Consider the following 21,480-nt stretch of genomic DNA (forward strand, 5'->3'; position numbering starts at 1 on the left):
AATCTCAAAGGTTTGCGATTTAGAAAAGTCTTGTATCTCGCACATTAAGGATTGAAAAAATTATTTCGAAAAATGTGATCTAAGAAATAAAAAATTTTTTATTTATTAAATACTTAATGTTTCACAAAAAAGAACAAAACAAATTGAATAATAATTTACACCTTTCACAAATGGCTATAATTTCCGAATTTTTCCCATTTAAAAAGGGAAAAAATGAAATATAAATTATAAATAATTAATTTGCAACTTCAAGAGGAATTCGATAGTCACCAAATTTTAAAACTCTACTCAAATTGAATCTTGTTCAAACATCTGTTACAGTGTCCTCCTTGTTACTGTCTTTTTGATTTGCCAAATCATCGTTATCTAAATCTTTTTGTAAAGGCTTCTTCTTCTTCTTTCTTTTTCTTTTTCTTCGCACAGAAGGAGAGTCAGCATCTCCAACCTTTGAATCAAACTCTTCCCCAACAATAAAGTCTTCTTCCATCGTATTGCGAGATCTTCCTGAGCCATCCTTGCCTCTGGACGTTATTATAACATGGGACGTGCGATACGGAGAATCTGACCCATTCCTCTCCTTCAGTAGTGGATAAAGCATCGCTCTTTCTTCTTTGTCCATGCTGCTGTCATCTTCCTCATACTCTGAGCCATCTTCATCGTAGCCTTCTTCTTCTCCTCCGTCTTCATGCTGCACATCAGCACCTCCCATCTCTTCTCTCTCCAGATCTGACAGTCGAACTTGGTGCTGGTGCATCTCATCTCCTCCTTTATGCTCATTTGCCATTGAAACATCATTCTCGTTCTCTGCGTAATCCATCTCTTCTGCCCCTCTTCTCCTCATTTTCCTTCCAGAATTCCGCTGCTGCTCGTCCCTTCCTTCTGCTTTTCTCTCCTTTGCAGCGTGTGCCAGTCTGCGCGGAGTCATCCAGTTGAGAAAGTTGTGCAGTCCAGTCTCCATCATTGAGGTGTCGTCGTTCATCTCCTCCACCAGCGCTGTAGCTGCAGCAGATGTGGGCGTGTCAAACGTTGACAGTGCCTGTGCATTTCTCCGAGTGCGCGAAGGAGTAGTGAAAATTGGGATGTTGGGATTAGTCTGCGAGAGATGGAACGAGTGGGAGACAGGCAGTGCGTGCATTGAAGGTGACAGTGATCTTTGATGGGACGATGAATTTGTGAGAGAAGGCGTAAGAACAGAGCCATCGACTGATATCTCCATGCTTGGCACCAAGCCATTTTTGCTGCCAGAGCGAATTTCGTTTCTGCCTCGAGAAGGAGTCAGCAGCATCACTGGCTCATTCCGCTCAATTATCCCTTGTGACAGCGGAGGTGTGACAATCATTTGCCTCCTATCGTTTTCTCTCTCTTTCCTTCTGGCTGCTTCACTTCCTCCGTCTGTCATTTCAGCAGAGGAAGAGCGTGTTGGAGTCGGATGCTTTGAGCGATTGCCCTTCGAATGACTGTGTGACGAAGGCGATGAGTGTGCTGAATGGTCTGCATTGTCGTCAGTAAACGAGTCAATGACAGGAAGAAGGCGCGATGTTCGAAGTGTGTTGGTTCCGAGCCGAAATGAAGGAGAAAAAATAGTCTGCGGAATATCTTCACCGTTGTTTGTGTCTGAATGAACGGGAGTGATTGGACGAGACGGTGGCTTAGAGCCAGAATGTGACTCATTGGAAAAGGACAATTCTGGTGAGAGCTTTGATGAAGTGGAAGACGATGCGTTTGCAGACGAGCCTGAAAATGAAGAGGACAAGGAAGTCAGAGACGGGTTGAACGATTTTGGTGAGAGATTTGTGTCTGATAAGCTGGAAAGGTGTTGATGGAGCGGTGAATTGAACGAGTCGATGTCTGAGAGCTGCGAGTTTGGCGAGGGTGGGATTGGTGTCAGAGGAGCATGTGTAGATAAGAAATGACCAGAAGGTGAAGAAAGTGTGGATGTTGGAGGAGGATACGGAAGCGTTGGAGAGTCAAACATTGTATTCATCATCCGGTTGGGGCTCAGAAAAGGTGTCGCATTTGACGTGTAAGTTGCATTGGAGAAATTGTTGGATGAAAGCATTGAAGATGTTGATGGAGTCTGCTGCACTGGATATCCCAATGAAAATGCGTCTGATGTGTTGAGCATGCCCGTTCCATTGTTGTTCACTCTGGGTGTGAATGAGGTGGATGGGGAGAACAGAAGGAGCGGACGATTTGAGGTGAAAGACGGGGAAACGGTGCCGAAGGATGATGGAGATGTTGGAGATGTTGGAGGAGTGATCGCATGGAACGAACCATATTCGTTAGAATCGGAATAATATGATGGAATCGACGTAGTCAGTCCAGTAGAAGAGTATATCGTAGATGGCTGTGTGGGATGGAAACCAGGTGTTGTATCAGTCATTGATCTTGAATTGAAAACAGATGGAGTATAGGTAAATGCTGGAGTGGTGTGATAAAAGTCCTGATGAAGTGATAATGACTGGACCGATGCTGTTTCTGTGTATCCGAAAGGATACTGCAGTGAAGAATGCGAAGAAGGTGTGTCAGAAACAGAAGAAAGCATTCCTGCTGGTATGATTGATGGAGATGTTGATGATTCATTTGAAGGGGCAATTGTGATTGGCGGAAGAGGAGCAGGCAGAATTGGATGTGGAACGACTGGGATAAGTGCAGGTGTTGTGATGGAAGGCGACAAAGTCGAAGACTGCTGGCTGAGTGTGGTCTGGCTGTCTCCAGTTACAGTTGGTGATGGCTGTATTGAAGGTGTGAATCCAGAAGGTACACCATCATAGTAGTGTTTGAGTGAGGAGGTCGATGGAGAAGAGAAGTTTCTTGTGCGAGGCGTTGAGTCTACCAATAATCCGTCACTTTGTGCTGTGGGGAAGGAAGGCATGGCTGAGACGGTTGGGACAGTTGAGATGACTGTGCTTGATGCTTCTGGTGAAGACGCAAAAGCAGCAAGGAAAATGTTCATCAGCTTGACTGAATCGAACGAAGAAAGAGAGCATGTTTCGAAGTCAGATGCATCTGTGCTTGAGCTCTCATCTGCAGACAGCTCAGCTGCGAGTGCCTCTTCCTCAGCTATTCGCTCATCGCGTGGAATCTTCGACAGATCATTCGAATCCGCATTCGCACTCGATGAAGCCTCAACATTCTGGTCTTCCTCCATTTTGATGTCTATGTGTGCATCGGTGGTTTTTATTTCTTCTTCCATTTGAATCGATGCTTCGCTTTTGACAAATGTTTCTGCTTCATCAGAATTTTCGTTGTTTTCTTCAATCCCCTTTTCATATTCATTCAGAATCTCCTCAGAAAGCGGAAGGTCGTTTTCCAGCAGCTCCTCGACATCGTCGCAGTCTTCGTCAAATCCCACCGGAAAGTCAGAAATAACCTCGTCTTCGATTCCGGCAAACACAGCTGACTCAGAAAAAGGACTGCCCACTTCTGCATCTTCATCCCTGGCAGCATCGGCTGATGCTGCACTTTGTGTGATTCCAGTCTCTTCTTCACCAGATTTCTTGTCTTCTACATCCATTCCACCCTCAGCTGCTTTCGAATGCTCCTCATCTTCTGCTTCCTCTGCCTCTTCTGCCTCTTCTGCCTCTTCTTCATCGTCCTCAGTGCACTCAGCCAGAAGCAGGCTCATCTTGTGCTTCATCCGGATGGCATCCCACAGATCATACAGCACATTCATCACCTGCTGCAGACGCGCCAAGACGCCATCGAGCGAAAAGTTGATCTGCGGCAGCGGCTGAAACAGCGAAGAAGAGCTGCCACTCGAAGCGAACTGTGCGTGGGAAGAAGGAGAGCGAGGGGAAGACGGGGCAGAGTCGAAGGAGCCTTCTCGTTTGACTACTGATGGTGTGGAAGGGAAGGTCTGTGTAATCAGAGGAGGATGGGTGAGGCCAGCGATTCGCGCCTGTGGGTGCTCAATGGACGGTCCATTTGAGGTGTTTGCAGTAGAGGAAGAGGAGGAAGAGGAAGAGGAAAACGAGGAAGAAGAAGAAGAAGAAGAAGAAAGCAAAGAAGTTGATGAGACTTCAGAGTTTTCTTCTTCTGAATTGTTCACACTGCGCGAAAGCTTCGATTTTCTGCGTTCACTGAGGACAGGTCCCTTTCCGAGAGCCAATCCTTCAGTGCTCATTGAATACTGCCCTTCATCAAACTCGTCAATTCGCTCCATCCTCTGCATAGAGCTTCTCTGCATCATTCTTTTCCTTCTTCTTTCTTCTCTTTCTCGCTGCTTCATCTTCCTCTTCGCCATCTTCCTCTTCTTTGCTGTGTCTTTTATTCGGTCCTTCCTCTTTATCCTGTCTCTCAGCTCCTTCAGCACTTCTCTTCTTGCTCTTTCTCTTTCGTTGTGCCATAAAACGGCTGCAAAGTCAGCATCAGGTAGGACAGCAATGACAAGCAAGGAGAACAGAGGTATCTTGTCATACAGCACAGACTCCAGTGTGTGGAGTGGGATGAATGGAAGAAGCGGATCTGTCGACTTGAGCAAATAAGAGTTCTGAGACTCCACTGAACTTTGCTGTGATGTAATATTTCCAGAGGGAAAAGAATCGTCCACCATTTTGTTAGAGCCATCGAGTGTGTTGATGAGCTCATTATGTTCTTCACTTCCTCCATTCTCATCCAACACAATCACTCGTGTGATTGTTCCAGAGACTGGAGGTGTGACAGGCGATGGCAGTGTGTCCTCGACATCTGCATCAAGAAGAGTGTATCTTCGTTGGAGAATGGATGATTGAGGAGAAGGCGCAACAGGGGCGTTTGTGTCTATTTCCATTGAAGATGAGTCAGAAGTGATGGATGGAGGAGAGTGTGCTAAAGATGATTGGTCTGTCATTGATTGGTGATGCTGCTGCTGCTGCTGTTGTGAATCAAAACTTTCTGTTTGATTTTGCTTTTGGTCAGCAAAAGTGTCAGTAAATGGCTGATTTGTTGATTGGGCATTTGGATTGTTGTTTGATGAAGAAGAAATTTCTTGTGAAATGTTTGAAGGTTGCTGATTGATCGAAGATGAGGCAGAAGAAGAAGAAGAAGAAGAGGCTGAAGTGCTTTGAGATAGAGGAGAAGGAGCAGAAGGAGGAAGCACTGAATTTGATGGAAGTGAATTGGATGTTGTTGAATTGTTGTTTGAATTGAATTGATCAGAAGTCGAAGAAGTCGAAACAGTATTTTGCACAGAAAGTGGAGAAGAAGAGGAGGAGGAAAGAGAAGAAGAAGAAGAAGAAAGTGAAGAAATAGCAGAAGAAAGATGTGTTCCGCTTTGTATCAGTTTAAGCTGGGCCTTTGCGTAGTCATTCAGTTGAGCAGTTGAAGAGGAAGACAACGAAGAAGGAAAAGATGAATGAAAAGAAGGAGACACAACAGAATCTTTAGAAGAAGAAGAACGAGAAGGAGAAGAAGATGCTTGTTCTGATGAAAGTGCATTTGAATTTTGTGGAAGAGAAGTTGCAGACGAGCCAAACGAAGAGGCAGAAGAAGAAAGACTGAGCTGAGGGAAAGAAGGAGAAGGCATAGCTTGTGGAGAAGAGGAAGGAGGCTGAGGCGGAGGCGGAGGAAAAGCAGCAAAAGAAGGGAAGATCTGCTGGGGAACAGGAAACTGGCTCATGTAATTGGACTGCTGCTGCCCTTGTTGTGTTTGTGTGGCAGGGTTTCCTTGGAGAGAGGCAGGCGAATAAGGAAACGGAGTGGCTGTCAGAGCAGAAAGCGCTATCGAAGGCGATGTCTGATGTGATGCTGCTGTGTTTGCGGCTTCTTGATCACCGTCGCTCAGCTGAGGCAGAGCATTCACATCTGAAATTTGGCTGTTTGCCTGTTTTTTTCTCTCTCTCTCTTCTCTTTCTCTCTCCATCCGCTCCATTTCCCTCTGCCGCTTCATTTTTTTCTCTGTTTCTTTCCGCTCAAAGCGCTCGACCTCGTTCCACTCCTCTTCAAAGCTCTGAATGGCGCTTTCAGACCCGAAACGTGAAAGGGCATCGCGAAGAAAGAGGCAGCGGACGGTGAAGAAGAAAGAGAGGGAATCTCGTTGGAATGCAGCATATGCAGATGAAAGAGAGGCTGGCTTTTGTGTTTGGAGTGGGATTTGCTGCTTTGTTTTTGTTGAGGAAGAAGAAGAAGAAGAAATCTTATTCTGTTCCATCGAATTGGATGAACTTCCAAGTGTAGATATTGTTTGCTTGCTTGCTGAACACGCAGAATTTTCATTTCTCGTTCTGTCAGAAGATGTCTGTGCGTTTGAGATGATACAAGACATGGCAGGCGACAGCTGAGGAGATGTAGCAAATGGAAGCGGAGAATGCTTCAGATGCTTTTGGGCCTCTGGCGAAGACAATAAGCATTTGGACAATTTGCTTACCTCTTCTTTCAGTTCATTCATGAATGACGGCTTGCTTCCATCTTTGTTCAGAGGATCTGATAATTCACTCACTTTCATGTCTGTTTGTGGCATTTCATCTGGTAAATGAGTAGATTGTGATGACTGTTCTGAAGAAGATGCATTTGAATGGCAAGAGCAATGTGAGTGGATTGAAGGAAGCAAAGAAACAGGGGGAGGAAGTGGATGTGATGAAGAGAAATAAAGTGAAGGTGACGGAAACACAATCACAGAATTCGATTTCGCTCTTCTCTCTTCATCATCTTCATCCTCGTCGTCATCATTATCGTCTTCTTCTTCCATTCTCTTCTGCACGCTTTTAGCAGAAACCCCCGTTTTCCCCTCAAATTCCTCCAAAGTCGGCACTCTTTCAGCTCTTGCCTGTGCCAGCACTGCAATGTCAGTCGATGTGGATGCAACTGTCATGTCAATCTGCTTCTGAATGTCTTCCTCTGTCAAATCCATGTCCCTCATGTTCCGCCCTGCCCGCCTCCCTTCGCCCCGATACCACAGCGAGTCTCCACTGCCAAACCCTCCATTCCCCTTTCTGCTCTTCCTTCTTCCTTTCTGCGACGCCATCAGATTTGCCGCAGCAGCAGACGCGATTGCTGCTTTCCTCTGGCTCTTTCTGAGAGACAGATGCTCCTCGGCATCCACATGCACATGCTGTCCTCTTCGATGGCTGATTCCTTTCTCTCTCGCAAATTCAGCTGTTTCTGAGCCAAACGGAGAAGGGCTTGTCCTCCCCCCTCCTTCTGAGTGGATGTCGCTTGCGTCTCTGCCCTCACGCAGCGCTGCTTCTTCTGAGCTCTTGTGCTCTTCTGAATGAGCAGTTGAGCCTTCTCCCTTTTCATCAGCGGCTGATGAATGAGAGGTGCCCGCAACAGAAGAAGTTATATTTCTCATTGATTGATTGCTTAGCCTGCTTTGACTTGTGTCTTTTTCTGGCTTTTTTGGGATTGAGACATAAAATGACGTTCCCAGAAGACGCGGCTGTGGAAGGTGGATGGGCAGAAGTTGAGAGGAAGGAGCAGAAAGAAAAGAAGACAGCGAGAAAAGTGTTGAAGGTGAGCAGAGAGAGTTGAAGGAAGGCAAATCGGTTGAAGAGGAAGCTGATGATGAAGATGAGGCTGAAGAAGAAGAAGAAGAAGAAGAAGAAGCTGATTGTGATTGCATTTGAGGTTGTGTCAAACTGTGTAATGGATTAAACCCTGCTGATGCTGATGAGTTTGTTGAATTAATAGAAAAAGAGTTTGCTTTTTGTGTTTGCGACGAAGAAATAGCCGAATTTTGAGTATTTTGATTATTTTGTGGTATTTCCTTCTTTGCAGTTGAAAGGGCATTCAACAATTCGCTCCGAAATTGCGGTGTGGTCACTCGTTTCACTTCACATTCGATGTCTCTCAAAATAGCAAGAGCATCTGCTGCTTTGATGGAAAGGGTGAAGCCATCGGTACTTGCTGCTTCATTGGCAGTGTCTGAAGAAGAAAGAGAAGAAGAAGAAGAAGAAGAAGAAGTGGACGATGATGGATTTGTATTTGTATCACTTGATGAAGCATCTTTGTTGACTGAGGCAGATTGGCTTGTCGATTCTTGAGATGAATCACCTGCTGTTGATGTGGATGATGTCAATGGCAAAGGCAATGCCAAATCGCCTTCAACTTTCTTTGAAGATAAATTTATAGATGCAGACGATGATGTTTGTGCATTCAACTTGTCTGTTCTGTGCTTTTTGTTCTGTCTTCCCAAATGAAGCTGCTCAATCTGCTCGACAAGCCGATCGAGTAAAAACGACTTCGTAGACTGCTGAAACAGCGAATCAACAGCAGAAATGTCGATTCCTTCTCCTTCCGTGCTTTTCCTCTGCTGCATTTGCGTTGTGTTCAGCTGGACATCCTTAGAGTAACTGGCAATCGACTCATCCTTTTCATCATCCTTTTCTCCTTTCTGGTCGCTCTCTGCTGTCAGCGAGCGCAGAATCGTAGACAGCAATATCGCACGCAGCATGTCTTCGCTTGTGGGCCCTTTTATCCTCACGTCGAAGCGCTTCTCTGCAGAAACATTGGTTTTTTCTGTTGTCTGAGCTGTTTGTGAAGCAGAATGGCTCTCCTCTTTCTGCTCGTTCTTCTCGTTCCATTCGCCTCCCCCTCCTCCCCCGCCTCCTCCTCCTCCTTCCTCTGTTGTCATCTCTCCTTCCTTCTCTTTCATTCTATCTTCCTTTTCTTTCGCCTTCTTTTCTTTCTCTTTCGCGTATTCTTCCTTTTCTTTGTTTCTTTCCTCGTCAATCGTGCTAAACAGTACTTCCACATTAATCGGTGTAATTCCTCTGCGAAATAGAGATCTGCTGAGGCTGGCGGACATTTGCAGAGTTGGGCGCGACCTCAGCTGCACTACCTGCGAGCCGCGCCCTCTCCCTCCGCTCACACCTGGTGCTGGATGCATCAAAGAGCCTGGCATGTCTGGCCCAATCGCATCCCCTCCACTCCCATTTGCTCCGCCTCCACTCGCCCCATCGTAGTACCCGCCCCTCCCATTGTCCAAGAACTGGCTCGCATCCTGAGAGCTGTATGCTGAACTTCCTCCGCCATAGCCTAAATAATCCGATTGAAAGGATGGATGAGATCCAGAACCTGATTTGCCTTCGTTATGAAAAAAAAGTTAAAGAATACTACTTAGTTGCAACTTCAAAATGTACAAACCAGAACGAGATTGTAATGCTTGAGCAAATGAAGGCTTTCTGCTGATACCAGAAAGATGCTAAGAGTCATAAATGAAAGGGAAAAATGAACAAGTTTGCAAGAAATTCTCATGCAAATCATCACAACAATCATTGCACACCCTTCCATATGATCCTGTCCCTATGTCTCCAGTATTGCGGCAGTCGACGCATTGACAACGGTCAGTACATGGAATTCCAGCTTGAAAGCACTCGCAATATTTCTTCTGGCAGTTGCTTTTTCTACAATGACACCCCTTAGAGTGTTGAGCTGTCACATATCCCCCTTGCCCTGTTTCGCCAATTTTTGGAAGAAAAGCAGAAGGATTTCTTTCTCGAATCGATAATTTTGTTTGTTGAACAATGTCTGTATGCTCGGGCGTATTCAAGCAATGCTGACAATTACACGTAGATTTGCAAAAACTTCCTCTCCTAAAGCATTCGCAATATCTGAAAACAGTAAATGAAAGAGTTGATCCATTTTGGATAAGTCAATTCAACAAAAGTTCAATAACTTAATTTCGCACACAATTTTATGCACCTTGAATTTTTGCAATTGCAAGGTGCGAACGATTGTTCCATCAGCAAATAAAATCGGTTCGATAAATTTGTTTAATTTTTGAAGTTTTTTAAACACTAAAATAATATATAGGATCAGTGTGAAATTTTCAATCAAATGGAAATATAAAATCTGTAATTGCTTCAAATAATACATTCTATGGTAGATGTCACCTTTGGTGGACCTGCTTTTTTTTGCATATTTTTAATGATAATTAAAAAGAAGCAATTTATATATTATTAATACTTGTTAAATGTGTGCGGAAAGTTGCTATAATCAAAAAAATAAAAATAAATTTTTTTCAAAAAAAAATTATATAAAAAATAATTATTCTGTATATTCTGAAGCTGATGCGCCATCACCAGCTCCAAATTCATCAGAACTCGAAAGAGAGTAGTTTTCAGAGTTGTTCTCAATAATGTCATCAATATCTGGCAAATTTGGTTCCTCGTTATTTTCATCATTATCATCGTCTTCATCAATTTCTTCATGTTTTTTGTAAACCAACTCAACAAATTCAGAAAAGGTCAAATTGAAGCAATTTTTGACAATGAATGAAGAAATATAGTCTTGAATAAATGCATCTCTCATTCCAGAAACAGGTAGAAACTCTCTGAAATGATGCCACATCCCTTCAACAGTGTTAGTGCATGCTCCAGTTGCAGGATCCACATAGTGTCGATCGTGCACAACAATTTTATGAATATAGCCTTCTTTTGCTAATGTTCCATATGCTCTCCAAGAATCACTCATTACAGTCGTTCCAGGCAATATGTGCTGTTTTATAATTGGCAACAAAGAGTTTCGAGAACGATCTTTGACGATCCATAGCATTTTTTTTCCAACTTGCAGACCCTCTCTTCTTTCAATTGCTCCAAAAATCCATTGTTGCCTCTTGTATCTTCCTCTTCGATATTTTCTTCGACGTAATAAGCATTCATCTATTTCTACTGTCTTGCCTTCACCTCCAAGTTGAATGGGCTTGTTTATAAGGTATTGTGTGCAAGCATATCTGCATGCGCTGTACCAAAAACCGACTGAGTGCCTGTGAATATTGAGTAGAAGACTTCCATGTTTGATGGTCATTCCAATCCAAAAAAAGAGAATAATCATCAGCACTTTTCCTATTTTGATGTGCATTTTGTGAAACTGACTTCCATGGAATAATGAACGTTTCACCCTACATTTTTGGCATCTCCAATACTTCTTCCCTGTTTTCTCTCTGATAAAATTCATTGGAGTTCTGTGTCTCCTGCATCGAGGGACTTTTCCTTTCAGTATGGTTCCAAACATCCATTGCCACGCTTTATTTTCGTTCAAAAATGTCTTAAATAGCTTATGAACTTCTTTTCGATTCATTTGAAGTTTCGATCAAACAGAAGAAATAATGATCACATACATAAATTCGAAAATTTTTCCATTATTTTTTTTATTTATAAACACATTTCCGCACTTCAATTCACATTAAACATCACATATTAACACTTTTTATTAGTTAACAATACACTTTATTCAAAAAAAATTAGGTCCACCAAAGGTGACATTTGCCCATTCTATGATATTAAAAATGGAAAAAAGCTGAAAGGGATTTTTTTTTTTTTTTTTTTTTTTTTTTTTTTTTTTTTTTTTTTTTGTTATGTTTTATTTCAGTTTTAAACGAAATAAAGTCTCACATCGACTTGATCAATTCTGTTTCTGGAAAAAACCAAAATAGGACAGAGCATTTATTCAATTGCTAAAACAATAATCTCATTACATGATATCAAAGTTTCATGCATCGAAATAACTTTCTTGTTGATATCACAAACAATTTTTTCTGTTGGCATGAATTGAAAATAAACACTTTAATTTGACTTTTCAAATGAATTTGTTCAGAAAATGTTTATTCCACATGTTTTTCACAGTTTTCTTATTAGCAATGAATAGGGTCAGTTATTTATCGGGACCCTTTTTTTTTATTGGGACCTTTTTTTTTTGATGTGAAAAAAAATTAAATAAAAATTAAAAAAACACAAATGACGAATCCAATTTACGTATAACTTTTCTTTTTCCTTTTTTTCTTTCAATTACATTGATTTCTTCCTTTTCATTTTCATGATCATCATCTTTCACTTCAAATTTTCTCTTTATTTTTTTCATTTCAACTAAAGACTTTAACTCATTATCGTCTTTTTGCTCTTCTTTTTTCATTTCTTCAGAAGAATTCTTTTCATCGTCAACTTTTTCTTCTTTTTCTTCTTTTTCTTCTTCTTTAATTCCCAAATGTTCATACCAATCATTCAGTAGCTTCTCATCAGTAATTAATTTGCCATAGAAGTCGAATCTGTTTGAATGAGTTGAAGGTTGATATTCCGATGTTTCTGGCAGCTTCATGAGAATCGGCCCAGATTCGTTATGAAGAACTCCACTCGTTGCGAAGGCTTTTTAATGACAGCAGGTGAGAGGGCAGTATGAATTGCTTGAGGGAGAACATCCACAAGAGCTGTTCTTTTCGATGAAGATGTCGATGAAGATGGAGGTTCATATTTTGTTTGCAACTCTGTTTTCAGAACAGCGAAGACTCCTCTGTCAAGAGGCTGTGCGATATGTGTGCTGTAAGGAATGAAGGTGATGACGTCGATATTTTCTTTTTGAAATTCTCTCCAGATTGTTGGATCTGCGCGAGAAATGTGTGAGTCGATGAGAAGCAAGCAGCGAGAGTTTTCCAGTGACATGCGCTTTCTGCGATCGATTATTCCTTGAAGGAGTGTTGAAAGTGCGTATTTTTTGAATTGATTGCAGCCCATCCAACCACTTCCGTTCGGCCAGATATCCAAAGTCTGTGACAACAGCGGCTTCATTTCATCAGGTAGACTTTTGCTAGGCCATAGAATCACAGAAGGAAGTGCAAATCCATCAGCAGCCACAGCAGCGACCAGAGTCGAATTCGCCATTTTCGGTGGTTCTTTGCGAAATCCTGGATTTTCATTTTTTGGATGAACCACGCTCAGCTTAGAATTGGTAGGAACTCTCAGTGAAGACTCATCCATATTAAATATCAGTTCTTTGCAGTATTCATTTTTTTCATGTAAGCCGTCCAGCAATGAATACCAGGGCTGCAGAACACTTTGGCACGACACCGCAAGGCGATTAACATCAACATTTTTCGGCGAACTTCTCTTTAGCTCTGGATGGCGCTTAACAAACTGGTAAGCCGTAGCCATTGAAACGTTAACGTATGGGGCGTCTTCGTCGTCTGTATCATTTATTACATTTTCCATCTAATATATTTATTAGAATTATTAATTATTTAACAACAACAAACCAGTTCGCGAACTTTCCGTATAGGCAAACAGCTTCCAGATCTTGATTCAATGATTATTTCATCCAGAACAATTTGTTCTTTGTCTCCTATAACAAATTGCGGTCTTCCCACTTTTGAAACCAGCCTTTTGCTTCTCAGCGCCCGAACAGCGTTTTTGATCCTTTTTCGTGAGAATTCCATGGAGTTAATAGCGTCTGTAATCCTGACAACTCCATCAACCACAATGCGCGCCATCCGTTCCAGCCGATTGTCAATCCTTCTGTAGTCGAAAGATTTCATTGCAGCACGTAATTTCCTTTGTCCAGCAATTCTCTTTTGTTCCACAGCAATTTTCATTTTTTTATTATGGTTATGATCTTATGTCCAATTTATTAATTAATTAATTTTAATTTTCAATTTTCATTGAAATTAAATTTTTATTTACATTCAATACGAATTTAAATGGTTTTATACCCCTTGTTACCCACCTATTTATTTATTTTTTTCGATGGAAGGGATTAACCCCCCCATCTCCCCCCCATTGGAAATAGGCTTCGTATTCAAATGTAATTATCCTAATTTTCAGGGTTTGCTTATATACTGATAATGTTTATAAATATATAAAAAGTGGGAATTTTAATTTTCTTTTTAAAAATTTCGGCACCGTTAAAAAAAAAAGGTCCCGATTAATAACTGACCCTATCCTTCAATGAAAGTTTCAACAAATGAAGTTGACAGTGCTTTTCCTCATATTCTTTTATAAAGCTTTTGCGACGGAACATTGCAATTGTTAGACAGAATCAACAAATAATTAAAAAAGAACATGTCTTTTTTTCTTGTTTTGCCAGAATGCCAATTACGGTAATTTTTCATCTGAACCGCACGAAAATGATAAGCGCAAATTTTCGCATCTAATTCCAAAACAATTATTCAAATTAATTTTGAAATGAAATGTTAACTGTGAATTATTGAAAAAAATAGTGAAAGAGATCATATCCCATATGTTTATTAGTTTGGAAAAGGAGAAAACGAAAAGAAAGATTTGCTTTCCAAAAATGAGCAACATCGTTTTGCTTGCTATAGCCCTTGGATTAAATTTGCAGTACCAAAGCATGCGCACAGAAACTTCATATTTTGGGGCTTCCGAAAATAGTCAGGGAAAAGATGAGAAAAAGATTATTGAAGATGAGCCTTTGTCTTTTAACAACAAGTGTTCTATGGAAGCTACTGACGCAAATTTTGGGAATACGTTTTATCGGTATGATTCTTCCATAGAAACAAGAAAAGAGGGGAAGCACAATGATTTGAGAAAAGAGAAGAATGCACTTGAAAAAGGAGCTATAAAAAATTTTTTCGAAGATTTTGAATACAGCACAAATAAATATGAATATGTTGGCAGTTTAAAGGAGAGTAGGATCAAGGGATGCATGATTCTGATGAACTCGTCAGTTATATTGAGTGAGTTTGTGATGATTTCTGAAAAGGAAAGGTGTGCAATCGGAGTTTGCAAAGGGAGCAGTGTTGTTGTGGATGAGTGTGAAGTGGCAATGGAGAGTGGAATTTCACCATTGGAGTTGCAGGGAGGTTGTGCAATATTGGCTAATATTTCTCTCGGTTCGACAACTCGATTTTCATCTTTTAATTTTCCGCCTCTTTTTGGATCAAAACAGTCTGAACACAAAGTTGCGGGTTTCGGACGTGTTTGCGTGTATTTGTCATGTTTCTCTTCTTTTTGTGTATCTTCAGCTCCATTCCTCTCGGCTTCATTCATTTCCCTAATATCACTCTCCCAACTGATCTTCTTTAACATTTCCACTAGTCCATCGAAAACAGCATATATGGCTGAAGGGCTGAGCCAAACCTCGTTTCTGATGAGTGGGTGTGAGTTTGTATCAGTGTGGGATGTTTATGATGGGGGCATTGTCCCGTCACTCAACAGCCCCTCATCATCCTTGGCTGCCTCAAACACCTCATTTGTCAGGTGCTATCGATCACAGAATGTTGCAGTCAGCGGGAGTGAGGGGAATCCATCGAAACAAGTGAGACAGCAGATTACAGAAAATGGGGCGAATTCATTCACTTGGTGTGAGTGGAATGGGTCAAAAACAACAGGAGAAAATCGTTCATATGAAGATAGCGCTTCAAATGGAGGGGCAATATACATGCATAACATGGTATCGGGAACACTTTCGGTACAATATTGTTCATTCAATGACTGCTATGCGCATTATGCTGGAGGAGCAATCATGTGTCATACTCTAAAATCTGTTCAAATCGAAAATAATTCATTCAATTCTTGCATTGCAAAAAATATGGGTGGAGGGGGAATGCTTGCTTATTCTATTTCAACATTTGTCAAGATCAGTGGGTGTGAGCTCCAAAAATGTGAGGCTAGCTTTGATGGAGGTGGCATTCATCTTAATTTTTTCCCGAACATAGAAATAGAATCTTTTGGAACAGAAAATGATGTTGGCGAGAACTCGTACGTGTTTGAGTGCTCATTCTCTTCGTGCTATCTAACACATTCAAATGGCGGAGGCATGTATTGTTCAAATATTCCGGCTAAATTTAAAATGAGGAACATCCTGTTCATTTCGTGCAACGCGTCAACAAATGGCGGAGGACTGTATCTCAATCCATATCAAACAATTGAGCCAAGTGATCATTATTATTGTGTTTTTTTATACTTTCAGTTGTGTACAGTCACAAGTTATTCGTCATGTGGAGGCTTCAACGTTTGCTATATAGATCACTTCAATCAATATTTGGATACAGGAAGCCCATTCAATGAATGCTATACAACGAGTTCAAATAATAGAAGATTGTATTATGAATATACAAATGGGACTTCTAACAAATTTCAGGAAACAGAAAAGCAAGATTGGTTGAAATTTGGAATAAGAGATCTTTTTGTTGATGCACTTGAATACAGAAACCTTGAGTATTGCGGAGCAAAAAAAACTTCCCCATGCAAAACATTTGCAACTGCAATTAAAAATAGCATGAAACAAATGAATTGCACAATTACTGTTCTAAGCCGGAATCATGGGGTGGATAATGCAACAATTGTTATTGGAGAGAGAAACTTTGTTATTGTCGGAGGTGGCAGTTCTGTGAGTTTTATTGGAATGAATTCACTTTCTTCGCTTTCGACAACGCTATTTAGTGTGTCAACGGGCCATTTAAAAGTGATGCATCTGGGAATCGATCAGAATTCAACAAATATTCCTTCGCCTAATGTATTTATGGTATCAGGAGGGAATGGAATACTTTCGTTGGAAGATATTCTGATAAGTTCATGTTTAGGTGGAAATGCATTCTCCTCCTTTGTACTTGTTGAGCATTTTTCACAGCTATTAATTAATGGAGTTGAGATCAGAAACATGAATTTTTCACAGTCGCTATTATCAGAGTTGCAATCATCATCATTTTCTACTATTGGAGAAAGTTTAATATCGAATATGACAGTTCGGAATGTGAAGAGATTAGAAGGAGATGGAATAGTGGAGAAAGAAGTGAAGGAGGGAGAATCGTTTTCTGTGAGGAATATTTCAATGGAAGGATGCGAATGCATTGAAGGGAATGGAGGAGGAATGAAAATTCATTTGATAGGTGGAGAATCTGAATTGAAGGTAAATGAATGCGTATTTTGCTTGTGCACATGCTCAATACTGAATGGAAAAGGTGGAGGATTGATGATTGATGCCACTGAATCAAATGGGACAAATGTTGAACCTACAATATTCCCGCTTAGAATGCTCATTGAGAATATCACATTCTCGATGAACGATGCGTTTGTGGGGAAAGATGTATTTATCAATTGCCATTCAATTGAACATCAGATCAATGAATCATTCTTTGTTCTTGATTTCAGCCAAGGTGCTCTGAAATTGAACAACTCTATCTGTGGGAGCGATTTGGTTGGGAATGAGAACGTTGACTTAATTCCTTTAATCACTTTTTTCAAAGCGACACAGGTGTTTATGAGTGGAAATGGAATGAATGGAAGGCAGTGTGGATCACAGAACAATTCATGTTTGAGCCTTGAGTGCGCATTGCAGCACATTCAAAAGGATGTGATGAATGTTGTTCTAATTGATGGAGAAGGGATGATTGGAGGAGAATGTGTGATTGGGGATCTTGAAGTGAAACCAATGAAGAAGATACGAGCAACGATTCATTTGACAGTGAAGATCGAAAAAACTGATAATGAGAAAAGCATTGTTGAGTTTGTGAATGAAAGTGTCGTTGAGAGGTGTGTGTTTGAGTTTGGTGGTTTGTTTGAAACAGAGCACACAAGTATCATGAAAGTGAAGAATGGATCATTAGGAATGAGTGAGTGTTTGTGGAAGAGTGTTGGAATGATGATGCGATTAAACAGCACAGTTGTTGAAGTGGAAGGCGGAGAACTGGAAATGATGAAATGTTCATTTACAAGCATGAACGTATCAAAAGCAATTTTTTTAGCGTATTTGGATTGTGATATTGAAATGTATCAGATCTCAATTAGCAACATTGAGAGCAGGAATAAGGGAGTGGTTTGTTTTGGGAAGAAAGTTAAAGTGCAGATGAAAGAGATGATCGTTGAAAATGCAACACTATTGTCAGAAGGGTGTGCGATTTCGATGGATTACATTGAGCAAGAAGTGAGTGTGCTGAACAACTCGTTTGGAAAATGCTCAAATTTGGAGGATAAGGGAAGCGTGATGCAGATCAGTGGGTGCAAGAATGTGAGTATTGAGGCATGTGTATTTGATGGAGAAAAGAATGGTGAAGTGAGAAGGAAAAGAAATGACAAAATGAACAGGAAAGAGATCTGTGGATGGAATGGATCATTGATTGATGCTGAAAACAGCTATGTGAAAATGAGGGAAACAGCAATCAGAAATAGCAAAGCAGGTGGGTTGTGGGTGAGTGGAGGAAGTGTGAAGATTGAGAAAGGAGAATTTGAGAACAACAACCCGTCAATTGAGGGATATCCATCAGCTCGAAGGAATGTGATCTGCGCAGGGAATGGGGAATTGAATGTTGTGAGTGTGAAAGGGGGAGATGGATCGAAGGATAATTCATCGATATGGATTCTGGACCAAGGATGCAAACTGAAGGGGATTGCGGAAGGAAGACCTTCTGCTTTGTTCATTCCAATTTTGGAGTCAGTAAAAGCGAGTGAAGAAGGAAGAATGATAAAATTAATTATGAGGGGAGATCTTCTTCTTCCGTGTAACCTCTCGACACAGATCACATTTACCGAAGGAGTTGTTCATGAAGTTGTGAAGGAACTTCATGGTGACGAGAGTTTTATTGATGAGAATGAAGTTCATTGTGTCATAGAACAATCTGGATCTAGATGGAAGGATGATGAGACAAAAGTTGAAGTAAGGATTCTGTTTGGTAAAATGAATGCACCATCATCCACTGAATCACTAATTGTGAAGAACAGAAGCGAATCAAAAAGCAATGGAAATGAGTTACTGGTTAAAGGAGGGAATGGAACAAAATCATCATGGGCCATAATAATTGCAGTCATATTTATTGTACTGTTTTTGTTTGTTCTGATCGGATTTATTGTTGCATCTGTGAGATGGAGAAAGCAAAAGAGAAGAACAGAAGAATTGGAAGAAATTGTGGAAGACACAACGAGGAAGGATCAGAAGGCATTTGAGATGGTGACGATGGAGATGTCACCCGAGGAGCAGTGGAGGAGAGCTGAGAAGGAGGCAGAGAAGAAGAACGATGAGAGGATTAAGAAGAGGGTGTATGCGAAAAGTCTGCAGCATTCAGAGTCATCAGAGCATTTGTTGAGTGAGAGTGGATCGACTGAATACATTTTGGGAAGAGACTCTGACAAGATTCCAGAATGGATGCTGGAGAAGGTTGAAGAAGAAGAGACAAGAAAGCGAGCACCTTCACTTTCCATTTCATCAACTTCAACAACTGATTCAGATTCCACATTTGTTCGGGGAGAAGATCTGTGCCCAACCACATCATCCATGTCCAATCTGGTGGATGCAATGGCCTGCTCCTCGCCGCACGAGAAGCTGATTGTGGACTTGAGGGATTCGCTGTTCATGCTGCTTCACGGGAGGAACGAGAAGAAGGAGATGGCAATAGGAACTCTGAAGGAGAGGGAGCAAACAGCTGCTCAGATCCTGTTCTGGGTGGCTAATCTCGCACTCCACTCATTTGATGAGATGGAAAACCCACTTCAGTCACTTGCCAATCTGAGCCCTCACATGGTGCTGTTCTCAGAACATATGGTCATTTGCATTATGATGCACTCTGACTTATCTTCTGATGATGATTCAGATTCCTCATCCATCTCTTCATCAACTGTTGTCACATCTGTAAGCGACGACGATGGTGATGATGATAGAGACTCTCTTCCTTCATCAGCATTTGAGGATGAAGATGACAACATTGATGAGTATCTGAGGTGGAAGGCTCCAGAGCTGTTGATGAACAAAAATATTGGAGCAACAAAAAAGTCAGTGGTGTTCTCTATTGGAATGATATTGTGGGAGTGCTTGACACTGGAGATACCGTTTGGGGAGTATGAGGCGGTGATTGCTGGACAGAAGATCAAGAACGGAGAGAGACCGGGAACAAAAGCACTTGAAGGGAGTGAATTGAAAGAGATGGTTGAGATGGCACTTTCTCATGATGAAGCGAAAAGGCCGGAACTGAATTCAATAAAGAGACAGTTTGTTACGGGGTTTATGGGAAATGCAATACGGTTTACAATATCGGATGCGATTGATTTGACAAACGAAATATGTGAAGAATGTGAAGATGGCAAGGGAGGGAATAAAGGAGAGAATGAAGAGGGGATTGAAAGAATTTCAAACTCAATAAAAACATCCATGTATTAATTTTGAATGTTGGCATTATTTAAGGATAATGGAGGAAGATGAAATTAATATCTGATATGAAATTATTTGGAAAAAAGGAAATGCTTAAAAAATGATGAAATTAGTTGTGTTATTTTGTAATTGTCGAGCCAGCTGGATGGATGCCGCTGGCTTCAAGTGAAAATGTTAATTTGAGAAGGAACCCTATATATGTTTATATTGTTGTTATTTATGCATATTCAATGAGATTTATACATGTTTAATTGGTTATGTGGGTTAATAATTATGTTATGTGTTTTCTTGAAATGGAAATTGTGATTTGTTTCATTGTATGTTTTAAGACATATTTTCTCTGTATTGTATATGTATTAATAATTGGCCATAATGAAATCTATTCTTGAATTTTTCATCAATCAATGTAATAAATATTTTTTGCACAGGAATCTTTTTTTTTCCAATATGTGTGATTCCACCAAAAATTATTCAAGATCGAAAAAGTTATGTTTGAAATCGAAATTATTTAATTCAATATCGAAAATTCATTGATCATCATAAGTTTTGAGAAATCTTCAAAATTCAAACTCGTATCAGTTGCTTTTCATTTTGAGAATGATCTGAGAAATCTAATATTTTCAATCAAAAAAATATTTTTTTAATGTTTTTTGATGTATTTGATTGTGTGAAATAGTGAAAATAGGATAAAACTGAATTATAATTGAACTCTTCACATGTATTCAGGAGATAATAAGGAATTTGAGAAAAAAATGAAAGTGATAAAATAGTTCATGATCTTGTTTTGTGCACAAAAAGACAGAAATTTATTTCATTTATCGAAAACGAAATGTTTTCGATTTCATAAACTGCATTTTTAACTGATAAAATAGAACATTATCATTATTCTTATTGAGTTAAAGATCAATTCATATCTGTCTTCATCATGGAAAACATTTGAAAAAAATGGAAAAAAAACATTTTTAATAAATCAACATTTGTGATTATCAATATTTGTGAGAATAAAATTTCCTTGGTTTTGATTTGAATTGAAATTTAGAACTGATTAACTTCTTTTTCGATTTTGAATTGAAGTTTTCAGATTTCGAATAATAATTTTCGTTTTTGAATAATTTTTGGTGAATAACTCAAGACTAAATATATTAATCAGAACTCATTTGGGTAAAAATACGGACTTTCAAGCTTTTTATGCACAAAGCATGAAAAAATTGCTTCGCTCATAACTTTATTTCCCTTTCTCAGATTTCAAAATAAATTTGATTTTCAAATCCGCAAACAGGCCTTGTTGAAATCATAACATAAAGCTCTCCAGCATTTTGCGAATGTCAAAAAATAGAATTATTTTTATTGTGTTTTTTGTTCTCTAAAAGTCATGAAAAGTGTATAATTTTTCTATGAAAATGCTTGAATCAAAATATTTTGCCCCATATGGTTAATAATTTTTCAAATCATATCTATTCTTTCAAATTTTTCGGTTTGAAAATTTCTTTTGAATATCAACAAAAGAACACTGAAAAGTGAACAGGCATATTCAAGACTTCTTAATTTTTATTTCAGATCATGCATTTGTTTTTGAAAAAGTTGTGATAATTTTAGCATTTGAATACAAAATCTTCTCCCAAAGGCAAACAATCTTTGAAAAATCAACACCCCGAAAAAAGTTATGATTTCAAAAATAATGACACACATATATATTCA

General features: G+C 40.0%; 4 protein-coding genes across 4 annotated transcripts; 1 reads left to right on the plus strand and 3 right to left on the minus strand.

Annotated features, from left to right (window-relative positions):
* Positions 1-80: 80 nt before the first annotated feature.
* MONOS_5655 (putative protein lin-54) lies at positions 81-9,662 on the minus strand (the record flags this gene model as incomplete). Its single annotated transcript, XM_067875824.1, has 4 exons — positions 81-9,003; positions 9,064-9,121; positions 9,203-9,530; positions 9,610-9,662. 4 exons carry the CDS (start codon positions 9,660-9,662, stop codon positions 305-307), a joined length of 9,138 nt encoding a protein of 3,045 aa, XP_067724700.1. The 3' UTR covers positions 81-304.
* A 304-nt stretch (positions 9,663-9,966) lies between these two features.
* MONOS_5657 (putative Uncharacterized transposase-like protein) lies at positions 9,967-10,779 on the minus strand (the record flags this gene model as incomplete). The annotated part of the gene is made up of 1 exon (XM_067875825.1): positions 9,967-10,779. One exon carries the CDS (start codon positions 10,777-10,779, stop codon positions 9,967-9,969), a length of 813 nt encoding a protein of 270 aa, XP_067724701.1.
* Positions 10,780-12,008: 1,229 nt separating this feature from the next.
* On the minus strand, positions 12,009-13,279 carry MONOS_5658 (uncharacterized protein; the record flags this gene model as incomplete). Its single annotated transcript, XM_067875826.1, has 2 exons — positions 12,009-12,899; positions 12,944-13,279. The coding sequence occupies 2 exons, from the start codon at positions 13,277-13,279 to the stop codon at positions 12,009-12,011; spliced, it is 1,227 nt and encodes a 408-aa protein (XP_067724702.1).
* A 698-nt stretch (positions 13,280-13,977) lies between these two features.
* MONOS_5659 (uncharacterized protein) lies at positions 13,978-20,211 on the plus strand (the record flags this gene model as incomplete). The annotated part of the gene is made up of 1 exon (XM_067875827.1): positions 13,978-20,211. The coding sequence occupies one exon, from the start codon at positions 13,978-13,980 to the stop codon at positions 19,789-19,791; it is 5,814 nt and encodes a 1,937-aa protein (XP_067724703.1). The 3' UTR covers positions 19,792-20,211.
* Between the last annotated feature and the right edge of the window lie 1,269 nt (positions 20,212-21,480).

This window comes from Monocercomonoides exilis (genome assembly GCF_001643675.1).
Source record: "Monocercomonoides exilis strain PA203 chromosome Unknown scaffold32-1190040, whole genome shotgun sequence".
Lineage (NCBI taxonomy): Eukaryota > Preaxostyla > Oxymonadida > Polymastigidae > Monocercomonoides > Monocercomonoides exilis.